The sequence below is a fragment of the Euleptes europaea genome, chromosome 4 (assembly GCF_029931775.1).
Source record: "Euleptes europaea isolate rEulEur1 chromosome 4, rEulEur1.hap1, whole genome shotgun sequence".
NCBI lineage: Eukaryota > Metazoa > Chordata > Lepidosauria > Squamata > Sphaerodactylidae > Euleptes > Euleptes europaea.
This window is the reverse complement of record NC_079315.1, coordinates 95,627,028-95,642,325: the sequence shown is the minus strand read 5'-3', so window position 1 is coordinate 95,642,325 and position 15,298 is coordinate 95,627,028. Positions and strand designations below refer to the sequence as shown.

The window sequence follows — 15,298 nt, the reverse complement described above, 5'->3', positions numbered from 1 at the left end:
CAAGTTTTGAGAGTCGAAGCTCCCTTCGTGAGAACCTAGCTTCTCTACTGCTGACCAACATGGCCACCCTCTGAAACGATACATTTCCAGAGTTTTGTGCAACTAAAAAACACATCATGTAGTACAATCACACTGCATTTCTCAGGGAGCATGTGCGTTGCCGAGCCAATGGGAGGAATGGACAGTGGAGGAAATGTTCTTCCTATGGCAGTGACTGACACAATGGTGGGGAGAGAGCGTTTCCAAACCATTTAGCTATTCAGTTTGCTGTAGGTGCTTAATTGAAATGCAGATTTATATTTTCTGCTATTTTATTCCAGTACTGCCAAAAGAAAATACTTCACTAGAGGGTGGATTTGTTTTCTGTTCAATGCAACCCCATTTAAAAAAAAAATCTATTTGACCCCGACAATAATTTACTGTACATTTTTTGTTTAGATGCAGCATACTTTCAGAACTCCTTGTAATGATAATATTTCAAGCCTTGGGCCTTTACTTCTTCTGATCTGCAGGAGATCAACAGGCAGAAGCTTAATTTTGTAAACTCTCAAGTAATCTGCTTAATCTTTGGCCACCTTCAAGGTTGGTTTAGATGTTGGGCGAATGTAGCAAGGGAAGGGAGGACCTTCTCATATTATTGCTGTTCATTTCTAATCCTTCCAAGAAGGCTCACCATTAACTCATGTTGAGGGAATCATAGTGATAGTAAGCAACTATAAGTTGTACAATGTTTGATTTGTTAAGCACCTGTTACTAGAAACCTGAGCAAAACATTCCAGGACACAACAGCGTGAAAGAAAGGGGAAGAAAATGGGCTGTCTCATAAGCCTCTGAATTCAACCATGCAGGATTTTTGAAGGAAAAAAAAATCTCACATATGCACAAAAAACCACTGGATATAGTGGCAAATGAATATGTGGCAACGGAAATGAAGGTACTCCAGCACTGTAAAATATGGGTCAACCCATTCGTTGTGTTTTTACAGAAGACAGCAATAAAAGGAGAGATTCCCCCCCACATTTTTACTGAAGGTGAACTGTTGCCAAAGTAACAAGAATGACACAACAATAAGGAACACAGTGGACCACAAAATATTAGAGCAAAAAAGAAAAAGTATATGTACAGGGAAATATACAGTATTTACATTACAGATACCAACAGAGATACTGCTGGCAGCAGGTACTTGTTTGGAATGCCTAGATGGTATCCTTCCACCAAAACAGAGAACATGGAGATCAGGTTTATGTCAACAGTTCACCAGGAATTCATCCTTCCTCATCACTGCTGCTGCTCCAGGCGTCTTCATAAGCTGGATTTACACACTGTTGAGGGGAAAAAAAGATTTTAAAAATTCACAGTGAAGTTGTGAACGGACACAGTCCTACAAAATGACGCCCATAATCGCAGCAGTTGAAAATCGATGCCTGCCATATCTGTGTTGAGCCAGTTAGAATAATAGAATCACAGAGTTGGAAGGGACCACCAGGGTCACCTTGTCCAACCCCCTGACCAATGCAGGAATTTCACAACTACCTCCCCACCACACACACTCAGTGACCCCTACTCCATGCCCAGAAGATGGCCAAGATGCCCTCCCTCTCATGAACTGCCTAAGGTCATAGAATCAGCATTGCTGACAGATGGTCATCTAGCCTCTGCTTAAAAACGTTCAGGGAAGGAGCGCTTACCACCTCCCGAGGAAGCCTGTTCTAACTGTTAGAAATTTCTTCCTAATGTCTAGGTGGAAACTCTTTTGATTTAATTTCAACCTGTTGGTTCTGGTCCGGCCTTCTGGGGCAACAGTTGACAGGTCTCCTTCTGTGAGCCTGCCTGGTTAACTCTTAACCTGGCTGCTCTGCTCTCCAACTTCAGCAGGGGGCTTCCCTTTCTGCAGAAAGGGCAGGAGAAAGAGCAAGGCCTTTTTCATTGATTAGTAACCAGAGTACCAGTTGTATACTGGGGCTGCTATCTTGCTAGATTGTAATAACATGGCTTTATTTATTTATTTGGTTTTGTTTTAAATCGAGAGTGTGGGTAATGGATCTTTTCTTTATATCTCTCTTTGTACAAGTAAGGACATGCTCATGGCCAAGAGCTGCTTATATGTATAAACAATTTATTCTTTGCACAGGCTCAAGCTTCTTGGTGAACCCCTTACCAGAGCCTTCTATTAAACTTCTCGCCAGGTGTACTGATCTGGTTCTGGAATTTCTCTCTCTTTGTGTATGTGTACCTTAACTGTGTGAGACTTTAGTACCCAACAGGGGATCAAAGTTTGTGTAAACTACAATGAATTCTATTAAAATAGTTTATCTCATATACCACACACACTATTATTTCCTCCATAGCTTGTTAAATCAGTCTCTGTAAGCAGACCCTCAAATGAACACATGAAGCTGCCTTATACTGAATCAGACCCTTGGTCCATCAAAGTCAGTATTGTCGATTCAGATCGGCAGTGGCTCTCCAGGGTCTCAGGCAGAGGTCTTTCACATCACCTACTTGCCTAGTCCCATTAACTGGAGATGTTGGGGATTGAACTTGGGACCTTCTGCATGCTAAGCATATGCTATACCACTGAGCCACAGCCCCTCCTTCTCCAGATCTAATACGACTTTCCATACACTCTCAGTCACATTCCTTACACAAGCAGAGAGGAGTCCAGATAGCTTTCTTTGTCTCTGGATGCCTGGCCTTTAATGTGTTCTCATCTGAACTCAAGACCCCTTTCTCCAGCAACGGCTTTCACATAGCAGCTGCGCCATCATTCCCTTCAAAACTGGTCTTTCCACTTCCATATGTGCCTCTTTTTCTCTGTCTTCTCTCTTCTTCTCCTCAGCATTCCTTGCTTCCCTAGCCTTCACTCATCTCCACAGCAATTGACCACTTAGTCTTTTACCCATTCAAGTCCTGACTCCACCCCACCCCTAGAACTCTTCAACTGGCCATTTCCCTCCCATCAAATGACTTGTACCCACTGGAAAGAACAGTGTGATTTCTGAAGTACAGTAAAAACTGCTTTATTGGGCACTTGATTATCCAGAATGCTCAGCTAACTGGCATTGCCTAGAGCAGAGGTGTCAAACATACGGCCTGCAGGCCTGATCAGGCCCCTTGAGAGCTCTTATCCGGCCCATGAGCACCTGGGGAAAAGGCTGGAAGCTGCTGGAGTAAAGGATGGGTCAGTTTAGTTTTCACTGGGTGAGGCTCCTTGCTCAAAACCCAGCTGGCCAATCCAGAATGAGAAAGAGCAGGGCATGCTCCAGACAGCAACTGTTGATTCTGGAAGGTAGGAAGCTCCTGTTGATGCCTGCTAGCCTACCTCTTTTGGAGAGAAAACTCTGTGTGTGGGGGGGGGGGGGCGTGTTGTGCAAAATTGGGCTTGGAGGCATGATGCTCTTGCTCATGAGTAGAAGGTCTGGCTGAACTCACAAGCAACTGTTGGTTGCAGTGTGATCAGGGTAGATTTAATTTAAACCAGATTTAAATCAAATCAGATTTGATTTAAATCAAATTTAAATCACGATTTAAATCACTAGTCAGTAAGACCCGATTTAAATCATGGTTTTCTACATAAAGACTCATTCTTGCTGGTATGATCTTACTATTTACAACCAGATGGCTAGTTTCTATTTTTAGAATATTAACTTTTCAGATTAGTTTTACAGTAATATCAAAAAAATATGCAAAAGGAAAGTCCGAAGCTGTTCGACGCATATAATAGGAACATGGAATGTGAGAAGCATGAATCAGGGTAAGCTTGAAATTGTTAAACAAGAAATGGAACGCATGGACATTTCAGTCCTGGGAGTAAGTGAATTAAAGTGGACTGGATTAGGACATTTTCAATCAGAAAATTACAAAGTGTTTTATTCAGGGAATGACAAAAAGAGAAGAAACGGAGTTGCTTTAATAGTGAGGCAAGATGTAGCAAAGGCAGTCAGGAGCTATAATGCAAAGTCTGACCGAATAATATCAATCAGACTTCAGGGAAAGCCTATCAACATAAGCATCCTTCAAGTTTATGCCCCAACTACAGATGCTGATGAGGAAGAAATTGAAAGTTTTTATGCCAGTGTTCAGGAAGAAATTGATCACACACCTAAACAAGATATGCTGATAATCATAGGTGATTGGAACGCAAAAGTAGGAAACAAAGCAGAATCAAATGTTGTTGGCAGATTTGGGCTAGGAGCACAGAATGAAGCAGGAGAACGCCTCGTAGAATTCTATGAAGACAACAATCTGTTCATTGCAAACACATGTTTCAGGCAACCAAATAGACGATTGTATACATGGACATCACCAGACGGCCAGTATAGAAATCAAATAGATTATATAATTGGAAGCAGAAGATGGAGAAGCTCTATTCTCTCGGCCAAAACAAGACCAGGAGCCGACTGCGGTACAGATCATGAATTGCTAATATCGAAAATAAAGATAAAGCTTAAGAAAAACACCAAAACATTCATAGCGCCAAAATACAATCTAAGCAATATTCCGGAAGAGTTTAAAGACCATGTAAGGAACAGATTTGCATTACTAAGTTCAAGTGAATGTAAACCTGAAGAACTATGGGTGGAAACTAGAGATATTATCAAGGAAGAATGTGCAAAGACTATTCCTGTAGCCAAAAGAAAAGAAAAACCTCAATGGATGTCTGAGGAAACTCTTAAAATTGCCAGAGATAGACGAGAAGCAAAAGTAGAAGGTGACAGAAATAGAATCAAAAGTCTAAGTGCAACGTTCCAGTGACTAGCACGTAGAGACAAAGAGACCTATTATAATAACCAGTGTAAAGAAATAGAAGAGAACAACAAAAAAAGGAAGAACAAGAGATCTGTTCCACAAGATCCAAGAAATCAAAGGGAAATTTAAAGCACGGTTAGGCATGCTGAAAGATCAGCATGGAAATACATTAACTGAACAGGACAAAATACAGAAAAGGTGGGAACAATACACTGAAGAACTATACAGAAGAGATGAAAGGATAAAAGATTATTTCCAAGAAGAATCTTTTGAAGAAGAACCTACAGTTTTAGAAAGTGAAGTGAAAGCTGCATTGAGAGCAATCGGGAGAAACAAATCACCAGGAGCAGATGGGATATCAATAGAGCTATTTCAAGCCACAGAAACGGAGTCCATCAAAATCTTGACAAGAATATGCCAACAGATATGGAAAACAAAACAATGGCCCACAGACTGGAAACGATCCATTTACATTCCAATTCCCAAGAAAGGAGACATCAAAGATTGCAACAACTATCGGACCATTGCATTAATTTCTCACGCAAGTAAAGTGATGCTCAAAATCTTACAGCAAAGACTGTTACCATATATGGAACGAGAAATGCCTGATGTTCAAGCTGGTTTCAGAAAAGGAAGAGGCACTAGAGATCATATTGCAAATATACGCTGGTTACTGGAGCATACGAGAGAATTTCAGAAGAAAATCAGCTTGTGTTTCATAGATTACAGCAAAGCTTTTGACTGTGTGGATCATGAAAAGCTATGGCTGGTTTTAAAGGAAATGGGTGTGCCACTACATCTGATTGTTTTGATGCGCAACCTGTACTCTGGACAAGAGGCCACAGTTAGAACAGAATATGGAGAAACGGAATGGTTTCCAATTGGCAAAGGTGTCAGACAAGGATGTATTTTATCTCCCTATCTCTTCAATCTATATGAAGAACATATAATTAGGAAAGCAGGATTAGATTTAGATGAAGGTGGAGTGAAAATTGGAGGGAGGAACATTAATAATTTGAGATATGCTGATGACACTACATTATTGGCAGAAAATAGTGAAGATTTGAAACAACTACTGCTGAAAGTTAAAAGAGAAAGTGCCAAAGCAGGACTGCAGCTGAACATCAAGAAAACAAAAGTAATGACTACAGGAGAATTACACAACTTTAAGGTTGACAATGAGGAAATTGAAATTGTTCAAGACTTTCTATTCCTTGGCTCCACCATCAACCAAAAGGGAGACTGCAGCCAAAAATTAGAAGGAGATTGAGACTGGGAAGGGCAGCCATGAAGGAGCTAGAAAAGATTTTGAAGTGTAAGGATGTGACTCTGGCCACCAAGACTAGATTAATTCATGCCATCATATTCCCTATTACTATGTATGGGTGTGAAAGCTGGACAATGAAGAAAGCTGATAGGAAGAAAATAGATTCCTTTGAAATGTGGTGTTGGAGGAAAGTGTTGCGGATTCCGTGGACTGCCAAAAAAACAAATCAGTGGGTTATAGATCAAATCAAGCCTGAACTGACCCTAGAAGCTAAAATGACTAAACTGAGGCTGTCGTATTTTGGTCACGTCATGAGACGACAAGAGTCACTGGAAAAGACCGTCATGATAGGAAAAGTTGAGGGCAGCAGGAAAAGAGGAAGACCCAACAAGATTGACTCAATAAAGGAAGCCACAGCCTTCAATTTGCAAGATCTGAGCAAGGCTGTCAAAGATAGGACATTTTGGAGGACTTTCATTCATAGGGTCGCCATGAGTCGGAAGCGACTTGACGGCACTTAACACACACAATATCAAAAATTACTGATTGGGTTATACTATTAGAAATACATAGATAGATAAATATAAAATTATTGCTAGGTGAACTATCTCCAGTTTCATTCAGGCCACCAGGCCTTGCATTTCTTTCATTGCAGCTTTGGCATTTTGCACGCATGCCTGCCTTACCCATAGGTAGAGGAATTTAATTAAAATATTCACAAACTGGGTCTCTTTTATGGCCTGCTGCTGTCATTATAGATTTTCTCCTCCAAGGAGAGAATAATATGATAAACCTCTGGCTATAATATGATAAACCTCAGAATAATATGATAAGCCTCAGGCTAGATCCCAAGAAGTGGGGTATTCTGCTCAAAAGGTTTCACTTTTCATTTTTACTGCCTGACCCTCCCTCCTCAGACTTAGCTCCTTGTGCAGATCTATTCCACTCCAAACAATCTTCTATTCATTGAACTTCTTGAAACTTAGCACTGAAGAGGTAAGGGGTTGATTCTGTGTACATAGATTTGCAAAGGGACTATGGGATTAAGTTTTTCCCCTCAATTTTGTATGCTTATTTTATAACATTTGTGCTGTGAAGAAGAGGCATGTTATCTCTGCAGACACAAATTCACAGTTCTGAGAACTGCAAAATTGCCCAAAATAATCTTACAGAAACCTCTGGAAGAACAAGCCATTGTGAATGGATTAATGGATTAATGGAATTCATTTACCAAAAAATTTAAACATTGCATGACTATACAGCCTCATGCTATAAAATTAAAACGAATCCTCATTTCATGATGAATAACCTTTGGACTATAATGTATCCTAAATAGAAAACTATAGCTTTTTCTTCAAAAAAGCATTTTATTTTTAAAAATCTGATTTAAATTTTAAAAATCCAATTTAAATTTAAAAAATCAAATGTTTTAATTTTACAATTTTTTAAAATGTTTATTCACCCTGCTGATGACTAGTTCAACGCTGAATTCCTGGAAACAGCAGGATCTCTTAGCAGGGTTCAACATGGTTGACCACAACCTGTTGACCTACTGCCTCGCAGATGTTGGTTTGCATGGGACAGTCCTTCAATGGCTGATCTCATTTCTCCATGGTTGGGGACAGAGGGTGATGCTAGGGGAGAGGGTCTCAGCACGACAATCTTTGTGTGCCGAGTCCCACAGGGGGTGAACCTCTCTCCAATGCTCTTTAAAATCTATATGCCCTCCCTCTCCCAGCTAGTCAGGAATTTCGGGCTGGGCTGGTATCAGTAGGCAGATGACACCCAACTGTATTTGTTGATGGATGGGCAGCCGGACGCCATCCCAGAAGACATGGCCAAATGCTTGGAAGCTGTGGTGGGATGGTTGAAACAGAGTCGCCTGAAACTAAACCCATTGAAGACGGAGGTCCTGTGGTTGGACCAGAGCGGTCCGGATCAGGGGATTCAGCTTCTCAATCTTGATGGAGTACGGCTATCACTGGCTTCCTCTATCAAGAGTTTGGGTGTGATCTTGGTTGCCTCATCTCTGCCAAGCCCGACAGCTGGCCCCTTATCTGCCCCGCAATGACCTTGCCACAGCGATCCATGCAATGGTCACCTCTAGACAAGACTACTGTAACTCGCTCTATGCAGGGCTACCCTTGAGACTGCTCCAGAAACTGGTCCAGAATGTGGTGGCCCGGGTCCTGACAAGGACTCCACGGACAGGGCACATACAACCTGTACTCTGCCAGCTGCACTGGCTCCAGATTGAGTATTGGATCAAGTTCAAGGTTTTGGTACTTACCTTTAAAGCCCTATGCAGTCTGGTAACATCATATCTACGGGACCACCTCTCCTGCTACACCCCCCAAAGAGTGTTATGCTCCGCAGGAATATCTTGTTGGTGGCCCCTGGCCCCAAAATCATCCGGCTGACCTCAACAAGGGCCAGGGCCTTTTTGGCTGTGGTCCCAGCCTGGTGGAACACTCTGTCAACTGAGAGCTGTGCCCCTGTAAAACTTAACCCAGTTCTGCAGTGCTTGTAAGATGGAGATGTTCCACCAGGCACATGGTTAAGAACAGCGATGATGAAACAGATCAGTTGGCCTCCCTTCCCTTCCTCCTTCCTTGCTTCCTTCCCTTGTTCCTTCCTTCCCTTCTGCTCAGTCCTTTTATGCCACCCGTCTCTACCCTCTGGGCAACCTGGGAGTTTTCAGGTCACCACTGGTCTCCAGGTCCATCTTAGACCACCCTCATGACTGAGGATTCTTCTCTTTATTTTATTATACATAGATAGGATGCTGTCTTATTTGGTTCAATTGGAAGTACTGCTTTTAAATTTAATGTTTTAATTTGGATATTTATATTGAAATTGATTGTAAATTATTGTTGGAAGCCACCCTAAGCCCAGGCAGGGTGGGGCTCTGAGCCCTGCTTGCTGGGAATGAGTGTAGGATATCAATGCAACAAATTAAAAATAAATAAACTAAAATGAATAAAAATAAATAAATTCCTATGAAAGCATCCCCATATCAAAACCATTCCCGGCATCAAGCTTACATATATGAAGGTATGCTTAAAACAGCTCTACCCCTACTGCATGTGAAATATGTAGTGGACAAGTTACGTGGAAAAAAAACACATCATGTTAGAAAATGAAACCTATTAGAGTTTTTTGATATGAAACCTATTAGAGCTTTTTGATAGCGTCAATAAGCCTGTGGACAGGAATGAGCCTGTGGATATTGTATATTTGGATTTCCAAAAAGCTTTTGACAAAGTCCCCACCAAAGACTGCTAAGCAAACTTCATAGTCATGGGATAAGAGGACAAGTCCTCTTATGGATTGAGAGCTGGCTGAAAAATAGGAAGCAGAGAGTAGGAATCTACTTCTGGCCGTCTTTCCCCTCTGCCTAGGTGGCACCATCTCCATCTCACCCCACAGATGAATTACTTTCTCTTAGGCTTGGGTGAAGGGAGAAAAAGTGAGCGAATGGGGACAATGATGTGGGGCACAAAATTTTCCGATGCTATATTTTCCACCCTACATATGCAAATATAGTTTCTGTTTATTTATAGTTGTCAGAGCTGTTGTTCTGCAAATCAGTCACGTTAGATGGGCTAACTAGAGCTATGAAGCATGGTCAAACCCCAGTGCTTGCACATGGTCCAGGCTTGTACATTGTGTATCTGCCTTTGTTTGCTAACACGATTTAAATCAGGGGTCCCTAAACTTTTTGACCCTGCAGTCACCTTTGGACTTCTAACACAGTGTGGTGCGCGGAGCCACAGAGTGACTACCATAAAATGGCTGCCACAGGAAGTAGAGCCAGCCACAAAACTCCAAACTTTCCTGGATGAGGCAAATAATTTCGATCCCTTGCAATCTGGTTTCAGGCCTGCTTATGGGACTGAAACAGCCGTGGTCATCTTTGTGGATGACTTCTGCTGGAAGAGAATATGCAACTCGGTTGATTCTCCTAGATCTCTCAGCAGCTTTCAATACCACTGATCGTGGTATTCTTCTGGATTGCCTCTCTCCCTGGACTGACTCTATGACTTTAGGTAGATCATGAGAGGGAGGGCACCTTGGCCATTTTCTGGGCTGGAATAGGGGTCACTGGGAGTGTGGGGGGGAGGTAGTTGTGAATTTTCTGCATTGTGCAGGGGGTTGGACTGGATGACCTTGGGGGTCCCTTCCAACTCTATGATTCTCAGGACTGGGATTGAGAGGCACCATTCTGCGGTGGTTCTGGTCCTACCTGGAGGGGTTGGTTTCAGATGGTGGTGTTGGGGGACTGTTGTTCTGGCCCTTTCCATCTTGTCCCCTATGCGCTTTAATATCTACATGAACCAGCTGGGTGAAATCATCCAGAGATTGGGGCTGAGCCAATATGCAGATGGTGCCCAGTTCTATCATGTACTTCCAGCTGTTCCCAGGGAAGCTGTAGAAACCCTGAACCAGGGCCCGGAGGAAGTTTTGGAGTGGCTGTGGGCTAATAAACTGAAACTTAATCCCAACAAGATGAAAGTGCTACTGGTGGGTAGATGGTCTGACCGAGGATTCAAGGATTCATCTGCCTAAGGTCACAGAATCATCTGTCAGCAATGCTGATTCTGTGACCTTAGGCAGATGATGAGAGAACATAAGAACATAAAGGCCCTGCTGGATCAGACCAAGGCCCATCAAGTCCAGCAGTCTGTTCACACAGTGGCTAACCAGGTGCCTCTAGGAAGCCACAAACAAGACGAGTGCAGCAGCACCATCCTGCCTGTGTTCCACCGCACCCAAAATAATAGGCATGCTCCTCTGATACTAGAGAGAATAAGTATGCAGCATGACTAGTATCCATTCTAACTAATAGCCATGAATACCCCTCTCCTCCATGAATATGTCCACTCCCCTCTTAAAGCCCTCCAAGCTGACAGCCATCACCACATCTTGGCCATCTTCTGGTCACTGTGTGTGAGTGGGTGGAAGGTAGTTGCGAATTTCCTGCATTGTGCAAGGGGTTGGACTTGATGGCCCTGGTGGTCCCTTGCTACTCTTGAAGGAAAAGGTTCATAGTCTGGAGGTGTTCTTATGCCCTGGGCACCACCCCAAACACATAAACGATAATATATGAAAAAACTCTTTAAATTAACAGAGTACATCTGTGCATCTAGCCTCAAACACAGAACCCTGACATTTTCACAACCTTGATATAATCATCAAGGGCAAGTTGTGTTGTGTTTTAAAAATAAAAGTTTTATCTTAGGCCCATAGTAACAACTAAATTATTCCAATTTCTAAAGAAATTATCCAGTTTCTTGGAAAATGGAAGGGGTGTGTGATATGGGGAACACAGGTGGCTTCCCAGCCATCAAGTATATCACTGGGCTAGTGCTGGAGGTTAGCTTTTTGTAGTTGTGATGACAACCAGGGTTATCCCTGTATATATTTACGTATCTAAAAACACTTTTGCCATATAACTGTGGTCTTGGTATTTTCTTTCCTGACATTTCGCCAGCAGCTGTGGCCGGCATCTTCAGAGGAGTAACACTGAAGGACAGTGTCTCCTTCAGTGTTACTCCTCTGAAGATGCCGGCCACAGCTGCTGGCGAAACGTCAGGAAAGAAAATACCAAGACCACGGTTACACAGCCCGGATAACCTACGAGAACCAATGAACTCTGACCGTGAAAGCCTTTGACAATACTTTTGCCATAGCATGACAAAATGTAAAGAGGTGAAGATCAGCAATAATTAGGAAAAAATTGTCGTTAAAAAACAAAACCCTGAAGGCTGAACAATGAATCTGGCTCCTGTATTTGGGGCTGGCTCCTAAAGCCTGAGAAATTTTTTCAAGGCTTGTTGTAAGCAAAGAAAGCCTTAGGGGGCCTGTCTATAGCCAGACTGTGGAGAAATCCTATGCAGCCAACAAAGGGCTTTTAAGCTAAGAGATGCTATTGCTCAAGATTGACATTTCAAATAAGTAACTTTCTAATGGCATCAGATAATGTAGTCTGGAAAGTCCGTTTGATCTTACTCATTAAGTTGCAAATAATTATACTGATTCTACATTCAAAGGATGATTAGAGTGGGAACTATTGTAAAACAATGTGTATTGACCTGTACGGATTTATTTTTCTTTCTGTCTTGGATCTGAAATAATGATTTTGTATGATGAATGTGTGTGTGTCTGGGGAGGGAATCAGGAAAAATTTGTGCGCCATTTACTATGCTCATTAGAAGATATACAACAGATACGTGTCTCGCGTGGTTTACATTGCAGCATAATTTCAATTACCAACCTTCTTTGTATTTATAATGCTTGATGGAAAGAGTTATTTAACAATTAATGCATGTTGTAATAAAACGCATAAACCGAACAATAAATTTGCATTGTAATATCTGAAATATGAACGGCTTGAAATTCGTCATGTAGCAAAGCTATGGTGAGGTCCAGATAGTTATACAGTTGTTAAAACATGCATCCACATAGACAAATCTATCCTTTTAGTGAAATACTTAAGTGAGGTAATAAAAATGACTCATCAATCACGTGATGCTGTGCTCAAATTGGCATTAGCAAATTTTACCAATTTGGGGGTCCGGATTACCCCCAACCTAAGGCCTTTGCTGCTAAAAGTTTATCGACGTTTGGGACACATATGTGTGTGAACAGCTCTTCTATGTAATTAAAGTTAATAAATCAAAAGTACATTCTCAGCTTACAGAGACACACCTGAACAACATACTCAAAATTGCTACGGCACAGACTGTGACTCCAGATTTTGATGCGGTAGTTCAGAACAAGAGGTGTCAATTATCAAAGACCATTAAATAAAAGGAAATACTGTAAGAGTGTTATTGCTTTAAGAATGCTTGTAGTTCAAGTACAAAATGTCATTACTTGGCTTTGCCTGTGTTTTATGTAAATTTTGTATCTCTGGTACCTGGCATTAAATTTTATGGTACACATGGCTTGCCCCATCCAAGTGACATGTATGTCATATCCGGCCCTTGTAACAAATCAGTTCAACACCCCTGGCCTAAATGGTAAGTTCCTCCCTACTCAGCCACCACACCTCTGTGTCTTCGGCCAACATGCATGCCCTACTCCTGCCTTGCCAGCCAACCAGCTTGATGCCTCCAGCCATTGCTGGATTTCCCCGGATGCTGCTTTCTCCCTCAAACCGCCTTCAGCTGTCAGATGCCAGCTCTGCCAGAGAGGTCACATGAACACATGAAGCTGCTGAATCAGACCCTTGGTCCATCAAAGTCAGTATTGTCTACTCAGACCGGCAGCGGCTCTCCAGGGTTTCAGGCAGAGGTCTTTCACATCACCTACTTGCCCAGTCCCTTTAACTGGAGATGCAAGGGATTGAACCTGGGACCTTCTGCATGCCAAGCAGATGCTCTACCACTGAGCCACAGCCCCTCCCAGGACTCCCTCCCAGTCCCAGGAAGCCAACTTTCTAATTTGCCTGCTGTATAGGATAGCTCCAAGGGAAAGGTCCCCACCAGTTGTAAGGGCTCTTGCCATAACATTCTCAAAGGGGTTGGGGTTGGTTGGTTGCTATGGATTCTTCTGGGGGGCAGAGCAATATTTTTACCTTTTCACCTTTAAAAAAAGGTAAAGGTAGCAAGCACCAGGTCATTACTGACCCATGGGATGACGTCACATCTCAACATTTACTAGGCAGACTAAGTTTACGGGGTGGTTTGCCATTGCCTTCCCCAGTCATCTACACTTTACCCCCAAGCAAGCTGGGTGCTCATTTTACCGACCTCGGAAGGATGGAAGACTGAGTCAACCTTGAGCTAGCTACCTAAAACCGACTTCCGACGGGATCGAACTCAGGTTTTGAGCAGAGCTTTTGACTGAAGCACTGCAGCTTACCACTCTGCGCCACGGGGCTCTTATTTGTTAGTTACAGAATTTATATTCTGCCTTTTTGCCCCATCGAGGCCACCAAAGCAGCTGGCAATTAAAAGCAGAACATTATGAAACAATCATAAAACCATTTTAAAACCAAAAGTAAATACATATATAAAAACCATAGACCTAGCAATTAAAAAATAGGGCAGGAAGGTCACTGAGGGAACACCAGGTGGAACAAAAAAGTCTTCACCAGCTGGTGAAAGACAGCAATAGAAGGGGACAGATGAATATCAAGTGAGAGGGAGTTCCACAGTTTGAGTGCCATGTCTGTGAAGGTCCTGTCTTGCATTGCCACCCGTCTAACCTTAGAAGACAGAGGAACCTGAAACAAGGCCCTGGAGGATGACTGTAACAGTTGGGTAGGTTTGTATGGGAATAGGCCATCCTTAATGTATGCTGGCCCCAAACCATATAGGGTGTTGAAGGTCAGCAACAGCATCTTCAGTTTGGCACCGAAACAAATTGGGAGCCAAAACCGACAGACCAATAAGCACGAGTATCTGGGCCCACCTGATTTAACTGGCAACCTCCATTCCCAACTGAGTGCTGGATAACAAAGCCTTTACTGTGTTTTCAACACTGCATGTAAACTCTCAAAACTCTTCACGTGTCCTAATATGTTAAGGCTGGACAGAGGGAAGGAAACAAGGTTTACAGTCAGCCAGCAGTGGTAAGGAGACCATCAACAGTAGGTTTGGCCACACTTAGCGTCACTCATGACTGTCTACATACTGTGGCTGGTAGTTAGGGCATGCAATCCCAATCCCTGAGAGATAGGTCATTATTATGATAGCCTGAACTGGTTCTGATGGGCTTGTGATATAGGAAAATATGAGTCCAGCGCTCAAAGCAGCACAAACTCTGACTTCATGCCATGGTCTGGTTGTTTATGGAATGACAAACTGTTCCACCCGTTGCCCCAAGGAAGACTTTTGTACGATGGCTATATCATGGCCTCTGCATCTTTACATGTGCACAAAAGTTACTCCTTGTCAATATGTGCTCTGACTCCAGTGACGAACAATTTTACCTTTTCAGAGGCATCATCGGGCTCCGGTTCTCTCGGAGATGGCACCCAGGCAAGGATATTGCTGTCTCTGCCGCTACTGTAAAGTTCCTGCCATTAAGGAGAAGAAGCCACAGAATGGTTATTGAATACTGGCTGGTAATTAGTAATATGTCTATATATAGGAGCCCTGTGGTGCAGAGTGGTAAGCTGCAGTATTGCAGTCAAAGCTCTGCTCACGACCTGAGTTCGATCCCAACGGAAGTTGGTTTCAGGTAGCCGGCTCAAGGCTGACTCAGCCTCCATCCTTCCGAGGTCGGTCAAATGAGTACCCAGCTTGCTGGGGATAAAGCGTAGAAGACTGG

At 42.8% G+C, this 15,298-nt stretch overlaps 1 protein-coding gene across 1 annotated transcript in view; it reads right to left on the bottom strand.

The window, feature by feature from the left end:
• Positions 1 to 1,245: 1,245 nt before the first annotated feature.
• Positions 1,246 to 15,298, bottom strand: part of ERCC8 (ERCC excision repair 8, CSA ubiquitin ligase complex subunit) — a 62,764-nt gene continuing 48,711 nt past the window's right edge. The window contains exons 11-12 of the mRNA XM_056848386.1: positions 14,958 to 15,044; positions 1,246 to 1,322 (exon numbers count right to left, since the gene is read on the bottom strand). Coding sequence (XP_056704364.1) covers positions 1,266 to 1,322; positions 14,958 to 15,044 — 144 coding nt within the window. The 3' untranslated portion in view covers positions 1,246 to 1,265. The remainder of the gene's footprint in view (positions 1,323 to 14,957; positions 15,045 to 15,298) is intronic.